Genomic DNA, 19,828 nt, shown 5'->3' on the forward strand with positions numbered 1-19,828 from the left:
TGTAGGATGGAGTTTCCCCTAAGAACTGGTCTGTGGTCAGTTTTATCTATTGCCTTCCTGATGGTTTAAGTTAGGGTTGGGGTAGGGTAAACTGATCCTGTGGTTAGTGACTGTTCAGGGGAACCAAGCTGGTATAGATTAGTACAGACCAGGATGTCAAGGACTGTGGTTGAGTGCATTTTTTAGCAATTCAATTGAATTAAGCATGGCCCGTCCATTTTAAATGTTTCATTGAGAAAATACATAGGTTCCATCTCTAATGGCATTCTACAAACCCTGGTCAAAGGTATATAATATAGCCTAGAACACTACCTTTGACCAGGGCTCATAGAATGCCATTAGAGATAAAGATTCCCTTCATTATAGGTAATCTGTGATGCCAACATACTTTTTCTTTGCCTCTGGGTACAGTTTATTTTAGATTACATTCTTTAAATACAAATGTATCAAAAGCAAGGAGAGTTGACAACTGCATGATCGCTTAGTACGAATAGCCATCTCAGAGAAGCCTACGATTGGTCCGTTAGACCTGTCAGTCATAGTCTGTTTTTCAGTCTCCTCAGTCACCATTGGTTGAATCGGCAGACAGGCTTGTTACATCACATACCACGAAGCCCACTCCTTTGTCGGTAGCGTTTGGTCTTGCTGTCTCTGTGCCATTCCTTCCACAAGTGGAATATAGATTTCCTTATCTCAATGTTCCATTCCAATAGAATGAAATATAATATAGAACCGTTTATCTCTTCTCTCTGTTCCATTGAAACTGTTCCATTGAAACTGTTACATTCATCCTCATACAATGACATCACAAGAGAGTCAACTGGGCTAAATCCATAATTCCAATTCTGGAACCAGAACTAGAACCATCGGAACCAGAACCAGAATCATCACAGCATGGTAGTGGAAGACTTCCCCTTGGAAGAGAGCACCTGTCGGAACCTTCTTTTGAGCTCTTGCATGTTGGGGGACTTAGGCCGGGCTAAGTGCAGCCCCCCTCTCCTCTTCTCCCCGTTTCCCCCGCCCAGTGCTCGGCTCACCTCGCCACAGAGGTGCAGGAAGGCAGCGTGGACCCCCTCGTGGTTCTCCCGGGCAGAGACCTCGAAATACGCACCACCCAGAGAGGCTGCCAAAGTCTCACCCTCATCGGCTGGCACCTGGCGGGCACGGAGGAGGTCACTCTTGTTGCCCACCTGGGAGGAGATGAGAGATGGATTAGACCAATGTTAAGGCAATGTCCAGAAATACTTCCAGATAAAATAAAGGTTATCGAGCCACCAGTATGACGAGGACATATACCGGGAGAGTTAAATATAACATATAATTGAATGTATCTCTATGAACACGGATGTAATAGATGGGTAACAGATACTGTATAGTTAAATAATAATAGCATCCAGCTCCCGTTACAAATAGTGTCACGTCTGTTTGAATGAGCGGACCAAAATGCAGCGTGTTCGTAGTTCCACATATTTATTAGACTTGAAACTGAATGCGATACATAAATAACTTGAAAACACAAAAAACAACAAACCGTGCCGCAGAGAGGAAACCACACTACTCAAAAGATAATAACCCTCAAACAGGAAGAGGAAAAACCCCTACTTAAATATGATCTCTAATCAGAGGCAATGAGGATCAGCTGCCTCCAATTAGAGATCAACCCCAAACAATCCCAACATAGAAGTAGACAAACTAGAACTTAAACATAGAAATAGAAAACATAGAACCCAAAACACCCCCTGTCACGCCCTGCCCTACTCTACTATAGAAAATGACATCTTACTAGGGTCAGGACGTGACAAATAGATGTAATATAACGGTCAAACCCACCAGTATGACAGGTATATTCCCTGCAGGGTGGATGCGTCTGACGTGCTGGTAGAGAGGCTGGATGGTTCTATAGCTGCTGTGATCTGTGATGGAAAAGACCAGGACGTATCCATCCGCCCAGTAGATAGACCTGTTGATCTGCTCCTGACAATAAAGTCCCTCTGCATCGTCCTGGATGGAGAGGTGAGAGGGGAAAGGGGGAGGGGGGTAGAGGAGAGAAAGAGAGGAAAGAAAGAGGGAAAGTCAATGGTATGTAGCTAGTGATGTGTTCATCCGAACACCTACAGTAGTCTGCACGGTTATTATTATGAGATTATGGAGCAGACAGAAAGACAGCACACACTCTATCTCAGGCATAGTCTGTTTACAAGACCAGGCCTTTGAACGGGTGGTGGAAGTGAGTTTGATAAATGAATGGGAGCCTCCCCTTCTTACTGGTAATGATGAACTGTAAATAAGGAGATGTTTCCACTTGTTATATCCAGACCAGGATCAAATACATAAGCTACCGTATGTATGACAAATACTTTTTTGCGATGGAGCCAATACAATAGAATAGTCCCAAAAGTGCAAACTGAGATAATGTTTTATTTACGGTAACTTTTAGTTTATTGAACTTTTTGTTTATTGGAGGTCAGAAAACCTATTTCCCAAGGGAGACTTGGCATGTAATTTAAAGTACTTGACATTTGAAAGTATTTCACATATATTTGACCCAGGTCTGGTTACATATACCCTTAGGCTGTAGAGAGGACTAGGAGTTACCTGTAGAGAGATACAGGGGCTGTGTTGCAAATGGCACCATACTCCCTATGGAGACAAGGGCCCATAAGGCTCCATAATGCCTGAGACTCCAGTCACTCTGTTATCATTTGGCAAGCGGTATCGAAGCATCGCGTCTCGGACCAACAGGCTCCGAGACAGCTACAACGCCTGGCCATCAGACTGCTGGACAGCCAACCCTAGCTGACTCCCTGCACAGACTTGTACCTGTGACTATTTCCACCTAAGAGACAATCTGCACCTTAGACATTATTTGCACTGACTAAGCAAACCCTCACACACAAACACACACACAAACACACATAAACACACACCCAAGAAGCCACACGCACACATGCACACACAATCAATGTTGCTGTTCTATTATATACTATTTACAGTATTCCACTGTGTGAACAAGTCACTACCCACATTATATTTGTAAATACAGTGTAACACAGTCCATTATTACTATGCTACCTCTCTTATTACTTCTATTACTTGTTATTTTTGACTTGACTCTTTTTATTGTTATTAATGTTATTGACTGATGTACTGCATTGCTGAGGGAGCTTGCACATAAGCATTTCACTGCACCTTTTATACCTGCTGTAAACTGTGTATGTGATGTGACTAATAAAATCTAATTTGATTTGAAAATTTGTGAAAATTTAAAAAAATTGAAAATAGGAAATATTGCTGGATCGAATCCCCGAGCTGACAAGGTAAAAATCTGTCGTTCTGCCCCTGAGCAAGGCAGTTAACCCACATTTCCTCGGGCGCCGAAGACGTGGATGTCGATTAAGACAGCCCCCCTCACCTCTCTGATTCAGAGGTTGAGTTAAATGCAGAAGACACATTCAGTTGTACAACTGACTAGGTATCCCCATTTCCCTTTCCCATTCCTTAATGTGCTATTTGGGATTCAGCCCTTGTGTGGAGAGAGAGAGAGACCGACCTGTAGAGAGACGCAGGGAGTGTCCTGAACCTGTAGTGAAACCTGTTCTCCATCTAGATTGATCTTTCTGGAGTACAGGGCCCCTGGGGACAGAGATAAGCAAAACATTACTGACTATGCACAATGGATTGCTATGCAACAAATTAATGAGGATGTAAAATGTATAAGTTGCCTGTATTATTAGGGTGGGTGTTTACAGTATAAGTTAATAAAGAGAGACATTTATTGGGTAAACCACTAACGTTTCAGCATCACAGGGCCTACTTCACAGTGTAGTGCCCTGTATAGTGCACTACACAGGGATGCCGAAACGTTGGTGTTTCTCTAATAAATTACTGGGAGCCTATAGAGTGTGCGACTCTATTTATAGCCTACAGTTAACTCACGGTTAGTCAGCACCTGCACTAACTTTTTGGGGTGTGCGCCAGCTCATGCTTTTCACTGGGTTTTTTATAAGTAAAATTGTTTCTAAATGTGTAGTAAACTTGTATGGGGTTCTTACAAGTTTATAACAATGTGAAATGACAAGTTCAAGTTTTATTGTCACATGCACAAGTACAGTGAAATGCTTAACTTGCAAGCTCTACCCAACAGTGCAGTAATCAATATCATAATAGTATAACTAATAAAAAAATATATATACAAAACAAAGAAAAACACAAACATAACATACATATAGGGTCAGTGGCAATACCAAATGTACAGCATTATGCATATTATGCAGAGATACTGGAGTAATTTGAGGTAGATATGTACATGTAAGCAGGGGATTGGGAGAAAGTGACTGGTTGTCATAGTTCCACCTGTCACCAGAGGGAAATAGAGACCATCCTAGAGACAATTACGACACTCAGGTGTGTTCTATTCCTCATTCTGATTTCCCTGTTAAAAGACGTGTGTTTTCTGTTGTACTTTACAGAAGCTTGAATTGTTTACTGTGTGCGGTCGTTTCCTGAGTGAGTTTTCGAGACTTAGTGTTTGTTGTTTTGTCAAGTGCACTGTGATCCTGTGGTTACCGTTCTTAATAGGGTATTATGTTTATCCTTAACCACTGATTCCTCGTCTGGTCTCTTCTCTGCACCTGGGTCCAACCTCACTACGTCACAGCAAGCTTCTGCCTAAACATGGACCCAGCAGAGATCACCCAGATCAAGAATATTGTAACCCACCAAGGAGCGGCAGCAAGAACAACTCACCCAAATATCAGAGACCCTCCGGGCACTTACCAACTTCCTCCAACCACAGTCCAACCTCAACCCAGGAGGAGCCAATGCCCATGTCTCATCGCCCAGTGCTACAGGAGTTGCCGTAGTTTCTCCAGGGAACCTGCACCGAGAGCCCAAGATCCCAGCCCCCGAGCGGTATGACAGCCACGCGGGAGGATGCAAGGAGTTTCTCACTCAGTGTTCTCTGGTGTTCGAGCTACAGTCCTCCTTGTTCCAGACCGATTGGGCCATGATCGCCTACATAATCTCTCTACTCTCGAGACAAGGCCCTGGCGTGGGCAACAGCGGTGTGGAAACAGCAGCCACCATCCTGCAGCTCCATATTAGCCTTTACTGCCGAGCTGCGACGAGTCCTCGACCACCCAGTCGGTGGACAAGAAGCAGCCAGCCAACTGTTCAGCATCCGCCAAGGGGCCAGACCAGAGGCTGACTTTGCCATCGAGTTCTGTACTCTCGCAGCTGAGAGTGGGTGGAATACGGAGGCCCTGGTCACCGCTTTCCACCAGGGTTTGTCTAACTCCATCAAGAATGAACTGGCCTCTCGGGAACTAGGAGAGGACCTCGAGTTCCTGATAACGCTGGCAATCAGGCTTGACAACCGCCTCCGAGAACGCGTGATACACCGCCTTTCAGACCAAGCCCATTCTAGTGCAGGTTGGGGTGAACCACTCAGAGACTATTTTCATTCTTTTCATCACTGCTCCCGAGAACCCCCTTATCCTAGGGTACCCCTGGCTAGCGCTACATAACTATTCTCTTGGTCCACGGGACACCTGCTAGACTGGGGTTAGGACTGCCAGACTAAATGTCTAAGACCCCACCAAGAGTCTCGTCGTGTCTCACAGTCCTAACCCACAAGTCCCAAACCCATTTTTGCTGGACTCACAAGGCTGACAGTGCATTCATGGAGCTCAAGGGACGTTTCACCTCCAGACCCAGCCTCGTTCATCCTGATCCTACTCGTCCCTTTGTGGTAGAGGTGGATGCCTCAGACACCGGAGCAGGGGCGGTCCTTTCGCAGCGGAACGAGGGGGACAAGAAACTGCACCTTTCTCTCTAAGTGGTTCTTGCCAGCGGAAGGCAACTACAATGTAGGCAACCGGGAGCTCTTGGCAGCTAAGTGGGCCCTTGAGGGGTGAAGACACTGGTTGGAGGGGGCACCTCATCCTTTTGTGATTTGGACGGACCACAAGAACTTGGTCTCCATTCAAGAAGCCAAGAGGTTGAATGCTCGCCAGGCTCACATAAGCACATCGCCCGGGATCTAAGAATCATAAAGCAGACACCCTTTCCCACCAACACAATGTCTCTAACGAGGAGAGGGACTCCGAGCCCATCATCCCCAGCTCCCGCATTGTGGCCCCTGTGATCTGGAGTATTGCGACCATGGTCCGACAAGCCCAGACCCGAGAACCTGACCCTGGCGGGGGACCAACTAACAGACTTTACGTTCCGCGTTCAGCCCATTCCTGAGTACTACAATGGGGACACTCCTCTAACTTAACCAGGCATCCAGGAGTTAATCGGACACTGGAGTTCCTGAGGTGGAAATTCTATTGACCCAACATGATTGAGGATGTGAGATACTTTATTGCGGCCTGTTCCACCTGTGCCCAAAGCAAGTCCATGACAGCCACCGGCTGGGTTGCTCCAAACTCTGCCCATCCCCAGCTGGCCCTGGTCCCTCCTGTCCGTAGACTTTATCACAGGGTTATCTCCATCCCAAGGGCTTACCACTATCCTGGTGGTCGTTGATCGGTTCTCCAAGGCAGCCCATTTCATTGCCTTACCCAGGTTTCCCACAGCGAAGGAGACCACTGATCTCATGATTAACCATGTCTTTCGACTACACGGATTTCGGTTTGTGGGCCCCAGCTCGTCGCATGGTATTGGAAAGCCTTCTGCTCCCTGATGGGGGCATCGGTGATTCTCTCCTCTCGGTTCTACCCACAGTCGAATGGGCAGACCGAGCGGGCCAACCAGGAGCTGGAAAAGTTCCTCCACTGTTTCGTCTCCACCCAGGCCAGCAACTGGAGCAAGTTTCTCATCTGGGCGGAGTAAGCCCACAACACACTGCCAAACTCATCCACTGGACTGTCACCGTTTGAGTGTCCTTTTGGGTTCACGCCCCCTGTTTCCTGAACAAGGAGGCCGAAGAAGGGGTGCTATCCTCCTTGCGCCGCTCCTCTGCCTGACACCAGGCAAACCGACACCGAAGGCCTCTTTGGCTCCTCCAACCGGGTCAACGGGTGTGGCTGTCCACCCGTGATCCTCCCTTAAAGGTGGACTCGCGGAAGCTCGCTCCACGCTACATAGGACCATTCAAGATCCTGAGTTGCATCAACCCGGTCACCTATCGTCTCCAGCTTCCCAGGTCTATGAGGGTCTGTCCATCCTTCCATGTCTCCCGTCTCAAGCTGGTAAGGACCAGTCCTTTCTCCCCACCCCTGCCCCTCTGCCCCCTCGACTTGTTGATGATCATCTGGCCTACACTGTCCAGCGTCTGTTAGAGGCTCGTCTGGTAGCCTGCAGTACCTGGTGGACTGGGAGTGCTACGGCCCCGAGGAGCGGGTATGGGTGCCTGCTCCGGGACATACCGGATCCGGGACTTCAACCAACTACGTGGTGGTCACCAGAAGGTGATAGAGACCATCCTAGAGACAATTACGACACTCAGGTGTGTTCTATTACTCATTATGATTTCCCTGTAAAAAGAGGTGTGTTTTCTGTTGTACTTTGCAGAAGTTTGAATTGTTTACTGTGTGCGGTCGTTTTCTGAGTGAGTTTTCGAGACTTAGTGTTTGTTGTTTTGTCAAGTGTTCTGTGATCCTGTGGCTACCGTTCATAATAAAGTATTATGTTTATCCTTAACCACTGATTCCTCGTTTAGTCTCTTCTCTGCGCCTGGGTCCAACCTCGCCACGTCACACTGGTAGCAGGATAAATAATGATAATAGTAAACAGTATGGCAGCAGCATAAGTGGTAGGTGGGTGAGTGCATGGTGGTGAGTGTGTGTGTATTTTATATGAACGGGACTGTTAGAATGATAAAACCTTACCTGTGTTTGCCTCATAGTCCCCGATGAACCTCTTAGTCAGAAACCTGACTATCAACGCTGTGAACGAAACAACGAGAAGAATAGTCTCCAATGAGAAACACCTTGAGAATAATAATGTAGTTGACTACATATTTTTCATAGTTGCCATTGAAGAATACTGTACTCCTAGTTGGCATAGGCCAACAACATCCTAAACATGGAAAAATATCGATGTACCCTTGATCAAGGAACTTAACCGTAACTACTCCTTTAAATTGCTCTGGATAAGAGTGTCTACTAAATGAAAAAATATATATAAACACCTTGAGAAGAATACTAGAAGGCCACATATCTGTTATAGTTGCTGTAAGAGAATACTGCAGGCTACATACTGTATATTTTTCACAGCTGACATAGCCTGCTCCTTAGTTGGCATAGGCTGTCTGCACACTAAACCAAATAGCACCCTATTCCCTACGTACTGCACTACTTTTCAAAAGTATGTCACTTTATAAGGAATAGGGTGCCATTTGGGACTTGTGCTCAGCCTGTCTGTCCTGGTCGAGTCAGTGAACGTACACGTCGCCCCCTGGCGAGATTGTTTACCTCTCACTGTTCAACTGGCACACCAGTGTGTAGCCTATCCCAAAGACATTATAAAATATTTAGGTGGAAATATTAATTAGACATTTTTCCAAAATCGAAATTTTTATAGGCTATATAGACTACTTGTATGGCCAATCCGTTTGCGCCAAACTGATGCAAATAAATTATTTCCATTCTAGCATACATTTTCTATTAGGACCCGATTAATACGCCTCGATAGATTCATCCAAAGAGTCATATATTAAAAACCTCCGGACTTCCACGAAAACAGAGCGATTCAGACTACTTTTGCACACTTCTCGTAAAGCTTGATCTCCTACCTGTTTTACCCACGTTGCTCGCTCCCAACACCACGATCTTGACGTTTTTGTTGGGTACGCAGTCTAGAACGGGATACTCCTGTATTGGAACTAGCAGAAAGTTGCTAGAACCACTATTCATTGTTGTCGTTGGGTCGATAGGAAGACGCATTTAGGAGTCCTTATCGGTCCAGTCTGGGAATGCCGTGCCTCTCTCGTCGTCTTCGTCCCCCCACTGCTAAAACAATCCTGAGCCTCGGGAGCTGAGGCTTAGTGTGTCTCGCCCATGATGATAACTGAAATTATAATCGTCCACTTTGGCTGCTACGCGAAACAATTCTAACTACCACTTGTAGATCCACTGCATTGAGTGCGCAACAAGTTGACAGAATCCAGTTATTTTGGCGCACCCTGACCAGAACCGTTATCTGACCGTAGGTTTTATATTGTCCCGGTTATTTCACATCGGCTAAGTATACCGAGACAGAGCAGCAAATAGTCCACATAAGCCAAAGGGGTTAGAGTAGCCTAGACAAGCCTATCCCTCCTGTTCCAGAGCCCGCAGCAGTGGTTCGTCTAGTGAGAGAAGAGAGACAGAGCAGCCGGAGAGGGATGAGAGAGAAGAATGAGTAGGCTAGTTGCTGAAGAGGCACAACTCCGAACTGAAATACATGTTTTTGTCTCATAAATGGCACCCTATTCCGTAGCCTATATAGTGCACTACTTTAGACCTGAATCCTATTGGCCCCTGGACCAAAGTAGTGCACTATATAGGGAATAGGGTGCCAAGTAGTGCACTATATAGGCAATAGGGTGCCATTTAGGACTCATCCTCTTAACCAACTCAAGGTGTCATAAAAAAATTCACATTTCTCCCCAACATAAAAAATATTTTCACACCACCCTTCCCTTGTACTGTAAAATAAATGTAACACCCTCTCCCTTCAAATAATTAACTCAAAATAATGTTAATACCCACAAATAGGCTCCCGAGTGGCACAGCTGTCTAAGGCACTGCATCTCAGTGCAAGAGGTGTCACTGCAGTCTCTGTTTCAAATCCAGGCTGCATCACATCTGGCCGTGACTGGGAGTCCCATAGGGCGGCGTACAATTGGCCCAACGTCGGCTGGGTTGGGCTGGGGTAGGCCGTCATTGTAAATAAGAATTTGTTCTTAACTGACTTGTCTAGTTAAATGAAGAAAAAATAACAATACCACAGTTGATGCCACACAGAGTGACTGGCCAGAAGGTTGAGGGTTTGCCAACCACCACAGTTGAGCTCATTCTCCCTGACTGTTTCATTACTTCACGATCAGAGCTGGTTACAGACAATGGTCAACTAGGAGGGAGTCAGATTATCATCATATTGTTGCCATATTTATAATTATATAAAATAGATGCAACACATTTTACCCCAACAGGTTTCTGTGCCAATGCACCACACAACCGATAAACAAAACATACCGACTTCAGACGCTTCAACAACATGGTTTCTGTTTTCAACACCACAATAAATAGACTGTCAATCTCGACAAATAGAAAGCACATCCCTTCCTTCCTTGTAGGTTTACCAAGTATCGGGTTTGACAATCTCCAAATGTCATGAAACTTTTTGGTGTATTGTAACAGATGTCTCTTTCACCAATTTGCCACTGCACAGTTTGGATTGATTGATTGATTTATTTGTCAGTAAATAAAAAAATACGTACAGTACCAGTCAAAAGTTTGGACACACCTACTCATTCAAGAGTTTTTTGAATAATAGTAAAGACATCAAAACTACGAAATAACAGATATGGAATCATTGTAGTAAGCCAAAAAGTTAAACAAATGAAAATATATTTTAGATTTTAGATTCTCCAAAGTAGCCACCCTTTGCCTTGATGACAGCTTTGCACACTCTTGGCATTCTCTCAACCAGCTTCACCTGGAATGCTCTGCGGTCCAACTCATCCCAAAGCATCTCAATTGTGTTGAGGTCGGGTGATTGTGGAGGCCATCTGATGCAGCACTCCATCGCTCTCCCTCTTGGTCAAATAGTCCTTACACAGCCTGGAGGTGTGTTTTGGGTCATTGTCCTGTTGAAAAACAAATCATAGTCCCACTAAGCGGAAACCAGATGGGATGGTGTATCGCTGCCGAATGTGGTGGTGGCCATGCTGGTTAAGTGTGCCTTGAATTATAAATAAATCACAGACAGTGTCACCAGTAAAGCAACCCCACACTATCACACCTCCTCCTCCATGTTTCACAGTGGGAACCACACATGCGGAGATCATCCGTTCACCTACTCTGCGTCTCACAAAGACATGGCGGTTGGAACCAAAAATCTCAAATTTGGACTCATCAGACCAAAGGACAGATTTCCACCAGTCTAATGTCCATTACTCGTGTTTCTTGGCCCAAGCAAGTCTCTTCTTATTATTGGTGTCCTTTAGTCGTGGTTTCTTTGCAGCAATTTTACTATGAAGGCCTGATTTCATGCAGTCTCCTCTGAACAGTTGATGTTGAGATGTGTCTGTTACTTGAACTCTGTGAAGCATTTATTTGGACTGCAATCTGAGGTGCAGTTAACTTTAATGAATTTATCCTCTGCAGCAGAGGTAATCCTGGGTCTTCCTTTCCTGTGGCAGTCCTCATGAGAGCCAGTTTCATCATAGCGCTTGATGGTTTTTAAGACTGCCCTTGAAGACATTTTTAAAGTTCTTGACATTTTTTGTATTGACTGACCATATCTTAAAGTAATGATGGACTCGTTTCTCTTTACTTATTTGAGCTGTTCTTGCCATAATATGGACTTGGTCTTTTACCAAATAGGGATATCTTCTGTATACCACCCCAACCTTGTCACAACAACTGATTGGCTCAAATGCATTAAGAAGGAAAGAAATTCCACAAATTAACTTTTAACAAGGCACACCTGTTCATTGAAATGCATTCCAGGTGACGACATCATGAAGCTGGTTGAGAGAATGGCAAGAGTGTGCAAAGCTGTCATGAAGGCAACGGGCGGCTACTTTGAAGAATATCAAATATAAATATATTTTGATTTGTTTAACACATTCTTGGTTACCACATTATTCCATATGTGTAATTTCATAGTTTTGATGTCTTCACTATTATTCTACAATGTAGATAATAGTAAAAATAAAGAAAAACTCTGGAATGAGTAGGTGTGTTCAAACTGTTGACTGGTACTGTAAATCTACACAAATAAATGTAAAAGTGACCGGGATTGCACAACAAAGTTGGAAATTTATTTCCATTGAGGTCCCTATTTTGCTTCAGCGTATGCTACACTAATATAAGGACTAAATGCCTGTCTAATTTACACATCTCTATCTGGCTTTTGGGGGGGAACTTTATTTTTGAATTGGAAAGTTAATTTAATTTTTGCTGTAGAGTTTTAAATCAGCACATCACTTCAATATTGTTGCTTTAAATCAGTCTGCACATGTGCATTGTCTATCTCGCTCGCTCTCTCTCCCTCAATTCCATTCAAATGATATCCAAAATAGATAAACCTGTTCAAAATCGATAGATAGATAGATAGATAGACGGGGGTCCCGTGTGGCTCAGTTGGTTTGAGCATGGTGTTTGCAATGCCAGGGTTGTGGTTTCAATTCCCACGGGGGACCAGTACGGGGGGAAAAAAATATGAAATGTATGCATTCTCCACTGTAAGTCGCTCTGGATAAGAGTGTCTGCTAAATTACTAAAATGTAAATGATAGATATACATACTACGGTTCAAAAGTTTGTGGATACATACATTTTTTTATTTTTTTATTAAGAAAAGCATATTTTTGATCCATTAAAATAACATACAATTTATCAGAAATACTGTAAAGCGGCGAGTCCAGAATACTGGCCTTCTAGGCAGAGTTCCTCTGTCCAGTGTCTGTGTTCTTTTGCCCATCTTAATCTTTTTTTTTTATTGGCCAGTCTGAGATATGGCTTTGTCTTTGCAACTCTGCCTAAAAGGCCAGCATCCCGGAGTCGCCTCTTCACTGTTGACATTGAGACTGGTGTTTTGCGGGTACTATTTAATTAAGCTGCCAGTTGAGGACTTGTGAGTCATCTGTTTCTCAAGCTAGACACTCTAATGTACTGTACTTGTCCTCTTGCTCAGTTGTGCACCGGGGCCTCTCACTCCTCTTTCTCTTCTGGTTAGAGCCAGTTTCCGCTGTTCTGTGAAGGGAGTAGTACACAGCATTGCAGATCTTCAGTTTCTTGGCAATTTCTTGCATGGAATAGTCTTCATTTCTCAGAACAAGAATAGACTGATGAGTTTCAGAAGAAAGTTATTTGCTTCTGGCCATTTTGAGCCTGTAATCAAACCCACAAATGCTGATGCTCCAGATAGTCTAAAGAAGGACATGTATTGCTTCTTTAATCAGAACAACAGTTTTCATAATTCTAACATAATTGCAAAAGGGTTTTCCAATGATCAATTAACCTTTTAAAATTATAAACTTGGATTAGCTAGCACAACGCGCCATTGGAACACAGGAGTGATTGATGGTTGCTGGTAATGGGCCTCTGTACGCCTATGTAAATATTCCATTAACAAAATCAGCCGTTTCCAGCTACAATAGTCATTTACAACATTAACAATGTTTACACTGTATTTCTGATCAATTGTATGTTATTTTAATGGATAAAAAAAATTGCTTTTCTTTCAAAACAAGTACATTTCCAAGTGACCCCAAACTTTTGAACGGTAGTGTATGTCCCAGGCTACCTCTTTCAGGTAATAATTTCAGGTAATAAATTCAATGCAGTTTTTAGCCTTACATTTAGCTAATGAATGATGTGCTATGCATAAGCTTCTAATGTCTAGCCTCTGTCTCTTGCGCAATATGCACCAGGTGCTCTGCTGTCCTCTCTCCTTAAAAAATGCTCCTTAGCTCTTGGAGTCCCAGGAAAAGCTAGACTAGAATAGCTTGCTGGAATAATTTAATAATTTAATATAATAATTTATTTGTAGCATTTCTTATACTAATAGACTTTTGGAAGAGCGATGCAAGCTTTTGTTTGGTGAATGTTAAGTACCTCAGCCAATAGAACTCACAGCCACGGGCCGGGAAGTTTGAAAGAATTGAGAATTGGGGAGTTTGAAAGAAGAGAGAATGTGGAATGGCGGTAGGCTAGAGCAGTTCTTTGTTCAGACCTGTAACCATTCAATCTTTGTGAAGAGAAAAGAAAGCCATCGGCATCTTATTCTATATTATAAACTGGGTGGTTCGAGCCCTGAATGCTGATTGGCTGAAAGATGTGGTATAAATAAATAATAAATAAAAAATCAGACTGTATACCACCTGTAGACAAAACATTTATTTTTACTGTCCTAATTACTTTGGTAACCAGTTTATAATAGCAATAACGCACCTTGGGGTTTTGTGGTATATGGCCATTATATCATGGCTAAGGGCTGTATCCAGGCATACCGCATTGCGTCGTGCATAAGAACAGTCCTTAGCCATGGTATATTGGTCATATACCACACCCCCTCACGACTTATTGCTTAATTATTCAAGCATGTCATTACAATGTTGAAGATCAGGACAAATAAACATTTAATTTAGGGTAACTGTTGAAAGCGAGGAAGGAATGAAGTAACAAAAGAGAAAGAGGAGGTAGGTATGTCACACAACATTAGGGGAAATATTATGAAAGATGTGCATGTGTCAGACTACCAATTATACAAATGTAAAATAAGCCCTATTATATTTCCAAATGAAAATCTAAATCGCTAGCCTAAAATTGTAACTTTGTAGGCACGTGTCCTGCACCAGCATCACATGTTTTCTCCCAGGTTCATGGTTTGAAAGTGGTGTGTAACTGCAGTCTATATACAGTACCAGTCAAAGGTTTGGACACACATACTCATTCAAAGATTTTTCCTTATTTTTCCTATTTTCTACATTGTAGAATAATAGTGAATACATCAAAACTAGGAAATAACACATATGGAATCATGTAGTAACCAAAAAAGTGTTAAACAAATGAAAATATATGTTAGATTCTTCAAAATAGGCACCCGTTGCCTTGATGATATAGGGGTGGTACACAGGGGTGGTATACAGAAGACCAAGTCCATATTATGGCAAGAACTGCTCAAATAAGCAAAGAGAAACGAAAGTCCAACATTACCCTAAGACATGAAGGTCAGTCAATACGGAAAATGTCAAGAACTTTGAAAGTTTCTTCAAGTGCAGTCGCAAAAACTATCAAGCGCTATGATGAAACTGGCTCTCATGAGGACCGCCACAGAAAAGGAAGACACAGAGTTACGTTGATAAGTACATTAGAGTTACCAGCCTCAGAAATTGCAGTCCAAATAAATGCTTCACAGAGTTCAAGTAACAGACACATCTCAACATCAACTGTTCAGAGGAGACTGTGTGAATCAGGCCTTCATGGTTGAATTGCTTTAAAGAACCCACTACTAAAGGACACCAATAATAAGAAGAGACTTGCTTCGGCCAAGAAACACGAGTAATGGACATTAGACTGGTGGAAATCTGTCCTTTGGTCCAATGAGTCCAAATTTGAGATTTTTGGTTCCAACCGACGTGTCTTTGTGAGACGCAGAGTAGGTGAACGGATGATCTCTGCATGTGTGGTTCCCACCATGAAGCATGGAGGAGCAGGTGTGATGGTGTGGGGGTGCTTTGCTGGTGACGCTGTCTGTGATTTATTTATAATTCAAGGCACACTTAACCAGCATGGCTACCACCGCATTCTGCAGCGATGCGCCTTTCCATCTGGTTTCCACTTAGTGGGACTAGCATTTGTTTTTCAACAGGACAATGACCCAAAACACACCTCCAGGCTGTGTAAGGGCTATTTGACCAAGAAGGAGAGTGATGGAGTGCTGCATCAGATGACCTGGCCTCCACAATCACCCGACCTCAACCCAATTGAGATGGTTTGGGATGAGTTGGACCACAGAATGAAGAAAAAGCAGCCAACATGTGCTCAGCATATGTGGGAACTCGTTCAAGACTGTTGGAAAAGCATTCCAGGTGAAGCTGGTTGAGAGAATGCCAAGAGTGTGCAAAGCTGTCATCAAGGCAAATGGTGGCTACTTTGAAGAATCTAAAATCTAAAATATATTTTCATTTGTTCAACACTTTTTGGCTTACTACATGATTCCATATGTGTCATTTCATAGTGTTGATGTCTTCACTATTATTCTACAATGTACGGTAGAAAATAGTAAAAATAAAGAAAAACCCTTGAATGAGTAGGTGTGTCCAAACTTGTGACTGGTACTGTAATACAGTATAATACAGTACAGTAATACAGTCCACACTCAAAAAGATTAGCTTGCTGGAGCTTGTTTCATTTACTTGCCCAATGGAATGGAACATTTGTAAAATATTCACAGTCTTTAGGATGTCTATAGCTAGGTTTCCATCAAATTGGTAACAGATTTTTATGTGAATATTCTAAAATCTGCATGTAAACAATATGCGCAAAAAAAGATATAGCTTGTATAAAGAAAGGAAGAGAAGCTTAGGCCTACCCCCAGAGAGATAGAGATATTCCAGCAGCATGCTACTACACTGACTGAGTCTGCTATATAGATATAGACTTACAAAAGGAGGCTCATTGGTTCATTTTCGATTAGCATATTTTGCATAATGATAAGCATTATATTGTTAGATTATAGGAGAAACTCTGGTAGGCCTGAAACATTCTTCCTCAACTCCATTTCAACTGTCAGATTAAGTTGGAGCATCGGTGAGGCACTGCCTTCCTATCATAGGCTTGCAGTTGCTAAAGCTTAATAATAGCCACACCACACCAAACCTTCACAAAAATGTATAAACTTTATTAGGATAATATCAAAAGTAAGTCAAGCCATTGTTTATAGGGAATATAGGAGCAGGCTATTGCGGCAAAAACAACATTACAGTTGGTACTTAATTTGGCCAAAGAAAATGGCTCAACATAATGAAACAAAACAATTGCGAATTGGTTTAAACCTTCACAAAAGTTTGGAACAGGCAATATTGCAGCAATTACCAAAAAAGGCAAGTGCCTACCATACCCAACAAACGACAGAAATAGGCTGATATTTATTTTACAACAGATCTACTTAAAACCTATTTTAAACTAAAATATGGAGCAATTGAAAATGTCTTAACAAAATTAAACAAAACAGGTTTTGCATATTTAAAAAACTGGTTTCAATTAATAAATAGGCTTACAATAATAACAATTATATACAGTAAAAATAATGAGATTTTTTTTTATAAATAAATGTAAGTTTCAAAATTGCATCCTTCCTGAATAGGGAGTTGCACAGTAGCCTGCATTTGGCCTGACCAACCTTCTCATCTTCCACTACAATATTAACACTTATATTACATTCCCCTTGTAAGCTATGATAGACAGCCTCTCCTGGACAATTTGGCCCACTACAATTTTATTTATTGGCTTTTCATTTTTTTAATCAGCCAAAAGCCAGAATTACTAAGGGAAACCCTGGAGCATTTTCCAATCAGAGTTTTGGTTTTCTAACAAAAACATATTGCATAGGTATAGTGAATGTGCCCACTCTGGTATTGGCACGTGTGCTCTAGCCAACAGCTTGCAGATACAGTGCAGGTATAGCCTACTACATGAGATTATTATGGACAAAAGTGCTAGATTATTTTTATTTGTCAAATGGCAGCCGAGCATCAATCATCAAGTCACCAGAATAAGACCTATTGAAAGGAGCATCAACCTGCACTTTCACCACCCTCTGAAGTTCATCATAATTCATTTAATCTGTAGCCTAATAAATTCCATGCTTTTTCATGACGTCTTGACACTTTCTATCCGACATGTAGGGTACTTCACTGCATAAAAAGGTTGGATGGAAACCTGGTTAATGTCAAGCCATTTTGAGGATGCTGAAATTATATACGGGATGAATGTGCGTATGCCTACAGGAGACTTTCGAAGTAGCCTAATCCGATTAAAACACCGTGACTGGTTGTGTTGATGTCACATATAAAAGGTAATACATTTTAACAGTTAAATTATAAATATTTAGGCTATATTGAAGCATTAGCTTCTCGGTGCGCGAGGAATAGCCATTTGGATTGGAGAAGAGGCAGAGCACATGTTAAGCTTTCCTGAATAACTGGGCCTGCCAGGAGTATATGTGGCACATGATTATGGGAGGACTTGGGATAATGATGATCTGAAACAGACAACGATTCTTCTGATACTTTTACTTCAGTATCAGAAGTAAAAAAATACTGTCTTACTGGCCTGCTATAGTGCCTTTCTAGAACTTATAAACTGTCGAGAGTAGTCCCACAACTGATCCAAATCGAATTAAACAGTCAAATCACAGGACTTTTGCGCCATTATTCAAATGACAGTTTCACTGCAGCCTAGAGTAGAATGTTGTACTCACTTGAAACAATAATGCAAGTATTCATTGCATTGTGGTGTTGAATACCACTATTATAGTCTAGGTAGGATAAATGTATTGTTTCTACACTGTGTGCACAATTATTAGGCAAGTTGTATGTTTGAGGATTAATTTTATTATTGAACAACTACAGCGCTCTCGGTCAATACAAAATGTTAATAAACCTCAAACCTGAATATTTAAGAAAGTAAAAGTTAGGTTTTGGCTTTCTTTGGAGAATATCCGTGTGTGCAGAATTATTATGCAACTAAATGAAAAGTTCCCCATCTTACTTGTTTATTTTCATCTGTTAAAGTGAGAATAAACAAACATCTCAAAATGTATAAATGAACATTTCTGACATTTAAAAAAAAGAGAATCTGTGACCAATATAGCCACCCTTCTTTTCAATAACAGTCATAAGCCTTCCATCCATGGAGTCTGTCAGTTTCTTGATCTGTTGACGATCAACTGTTTGTGCAGCAGCAACCACAGCCTCCCAGACACTGGTCAGAGAGGTGTACTGTTTCCCTTCACTGTAAATCGTCCGTTTAAGAAGGGACCACAAGTTCTCAATAGGGTTTAGGTCAGGTGAGGAAGGGGGCCCATGTCATTCTTTCATCTTTAAAGCCTTTACTGGCTAGACACGCAGTGGAGTACTTCGATGCATGCGATGGAGCATTGTCCTGCATAAAAATCATGTCTTCTTGAAAGATGCAGACTTTTTCCTGTACCACTGCTTGAAGAAAGTGTCTTCTAAAAACTGGCAGTAGGTTTGAGAGTTGAGTTTGAGTCCATCTTCAACCCGAAAAGGTCCAACTAGCTCATCTTTAATAATACCACCCCATACCAGTACCCCTCCTCCACCTTGCTGGCGTCTCGAAGTGGAGCTTCGTTCCCGTTACTGATCCAGCCACGGGCCCATCCATCTGGTCCGTCAAGAGTCACTCTCATCTCATCAGTCCATAAAACCTTTGAAAAATCTGTCTTAAGATATTTCTTGGCCCAGTCTTGATGTTTCAACTTGTGTCTTGTTCAGTGGTGGTCGGGTTTCAGCCTTCCTTACTTTGGCCATGTCTCTGAGCACTGAACACCTTGTACTTCTGGGCACTCCAGGTAGGTTGCAGTTCTGGAATATGACAGCACTGGAGGATAATGGGTTCCTGGTAGCTTCACATTTGATTCTTCTCAAATCTTTGGCAGTTAATTTGCGTCTCTTTTTCTCAACACGGTTCTTGCGACCCTGTTGACTATTTGCAACAAAACGTTTGATGGTTCTGTGATCACACCCCAATATCTTAGCAATTTCAAGAGTGCTGCATTCCTCTGAAATACTTTTTACAATTTTTGACTTTTCAGAGTCAGTTAAATCTCTTTTTTGGCCCATTTTGCCTGAGGAAAATAATTTGCCTAATAATTATACACACCTTGATATAGGGTGTTGATCTCCTTAGGCCACACCCTCCCTCATTACACAAATACACATCACCTGCTATGCTTAAATCCAATAAGCATTCCAGTTTATACAGCTTGGATTTGGGAAATATGCATAATAATGATGATATGGTTAACATACTGACTTGCCTAATAATTGTGCACACAGTGTAAACAAGATCAATAGGGGAGCTGTGTAAGGTTTTGAGCAGTGTGTTTCATATCTTCACTGCTCTTTCATGCACAATGATGCA

At 42.4% G+C, this 19,828-nt stretch overlaps 1 protein-coding gene and 1 long non-coding RNA gene across 2 annotated transcripts; both read right to left on the reverse strand.

Annotated features, from left to right (window-relative positions):
- Window positions 1-388: 388 nt before the first annotated feature.
- Window positions 389-9,451, reverse strand: LOC115198589 (ras-like protein family member 11A-like). Its single transcript, XM_029760637.1, has 5 exons — window positions 8,741-9,451; window positions 7,836-7,892; window positions 3,551-3,633; window positions 1,831-2,001; window positions 389-1,190 (listed from the first exon to the last, which is right to left on the reverse strand). The coding sequence occupies exons 1-5, from the start codon at window positions 8,889-8,891 to the stop codon at window positions 888-890; spliced, it is 765 nt and encodes a 254-aa protein (XP_029616497.1). The 5' UTR covers window positions 8,892-9,451; the 3' UTR covers window positions 389-887.
- Window positions 9,452-19,357: 9,906 nt separating this feature from the next.
- On the reverse strand, window positions 19,358-19,628 carry LOC115197919 (uncharacterized). The gene is made up of 2 exons (XR_003879109.1): window positions 19,568-19,628; window positions 19,358-19,532 (listed from the first exon to the last, which is right to left on the reverse strand). It is a non-coding gene; the product is annotated as an uncharacterized LOC115197919 (long non-coding RNA).
- Window positions 19,629-19,828: the final 200 nt, after the last annotated feature.

The sequence above is a fragment of the Salmo trutta genome, chromosome 8, assembly GCF_901001165.1.
Source record: "Salmo trutta chromosome 8, fSalTru1.1, whole genome shotgun sequence".
In the NCBI taxonomy this organism is placed as follows: domain Eukaryota; kingdom Metazoa; phylum Chordata; class Actinopteri; order Salmoniformes; family Salmonidae; genus Salmo; species Salmo trutta.

What these genes read in the sequence shown, in the direction of transcription:
- LOC115198589 (XM_029760637.1), bottom strand. Translation starts at nt 8,891, where the DNA reads ATGCGTCTTCCTATCGACCCAACGACAACAATGAATAGTGGTTCTAGC. An exon ending in GAGCAACGTGGGTAAAACAG is followed by an intron (nt 7,893 to 8,740) that starts GTAGGAGATCAA and finishes TTTCGTTCACAG; the next exon opens with CGTTGATAGTCAGGTTTCTG. An exon ending in GGAATATACCTGTCATACTG is followed by an intron (nt 1,191 to 1,830) that starts GTGGGTTTGACC and finishes ATCTCCTCCCAG; the next exon opens with GTGGGCAACAAGAGTGACCT.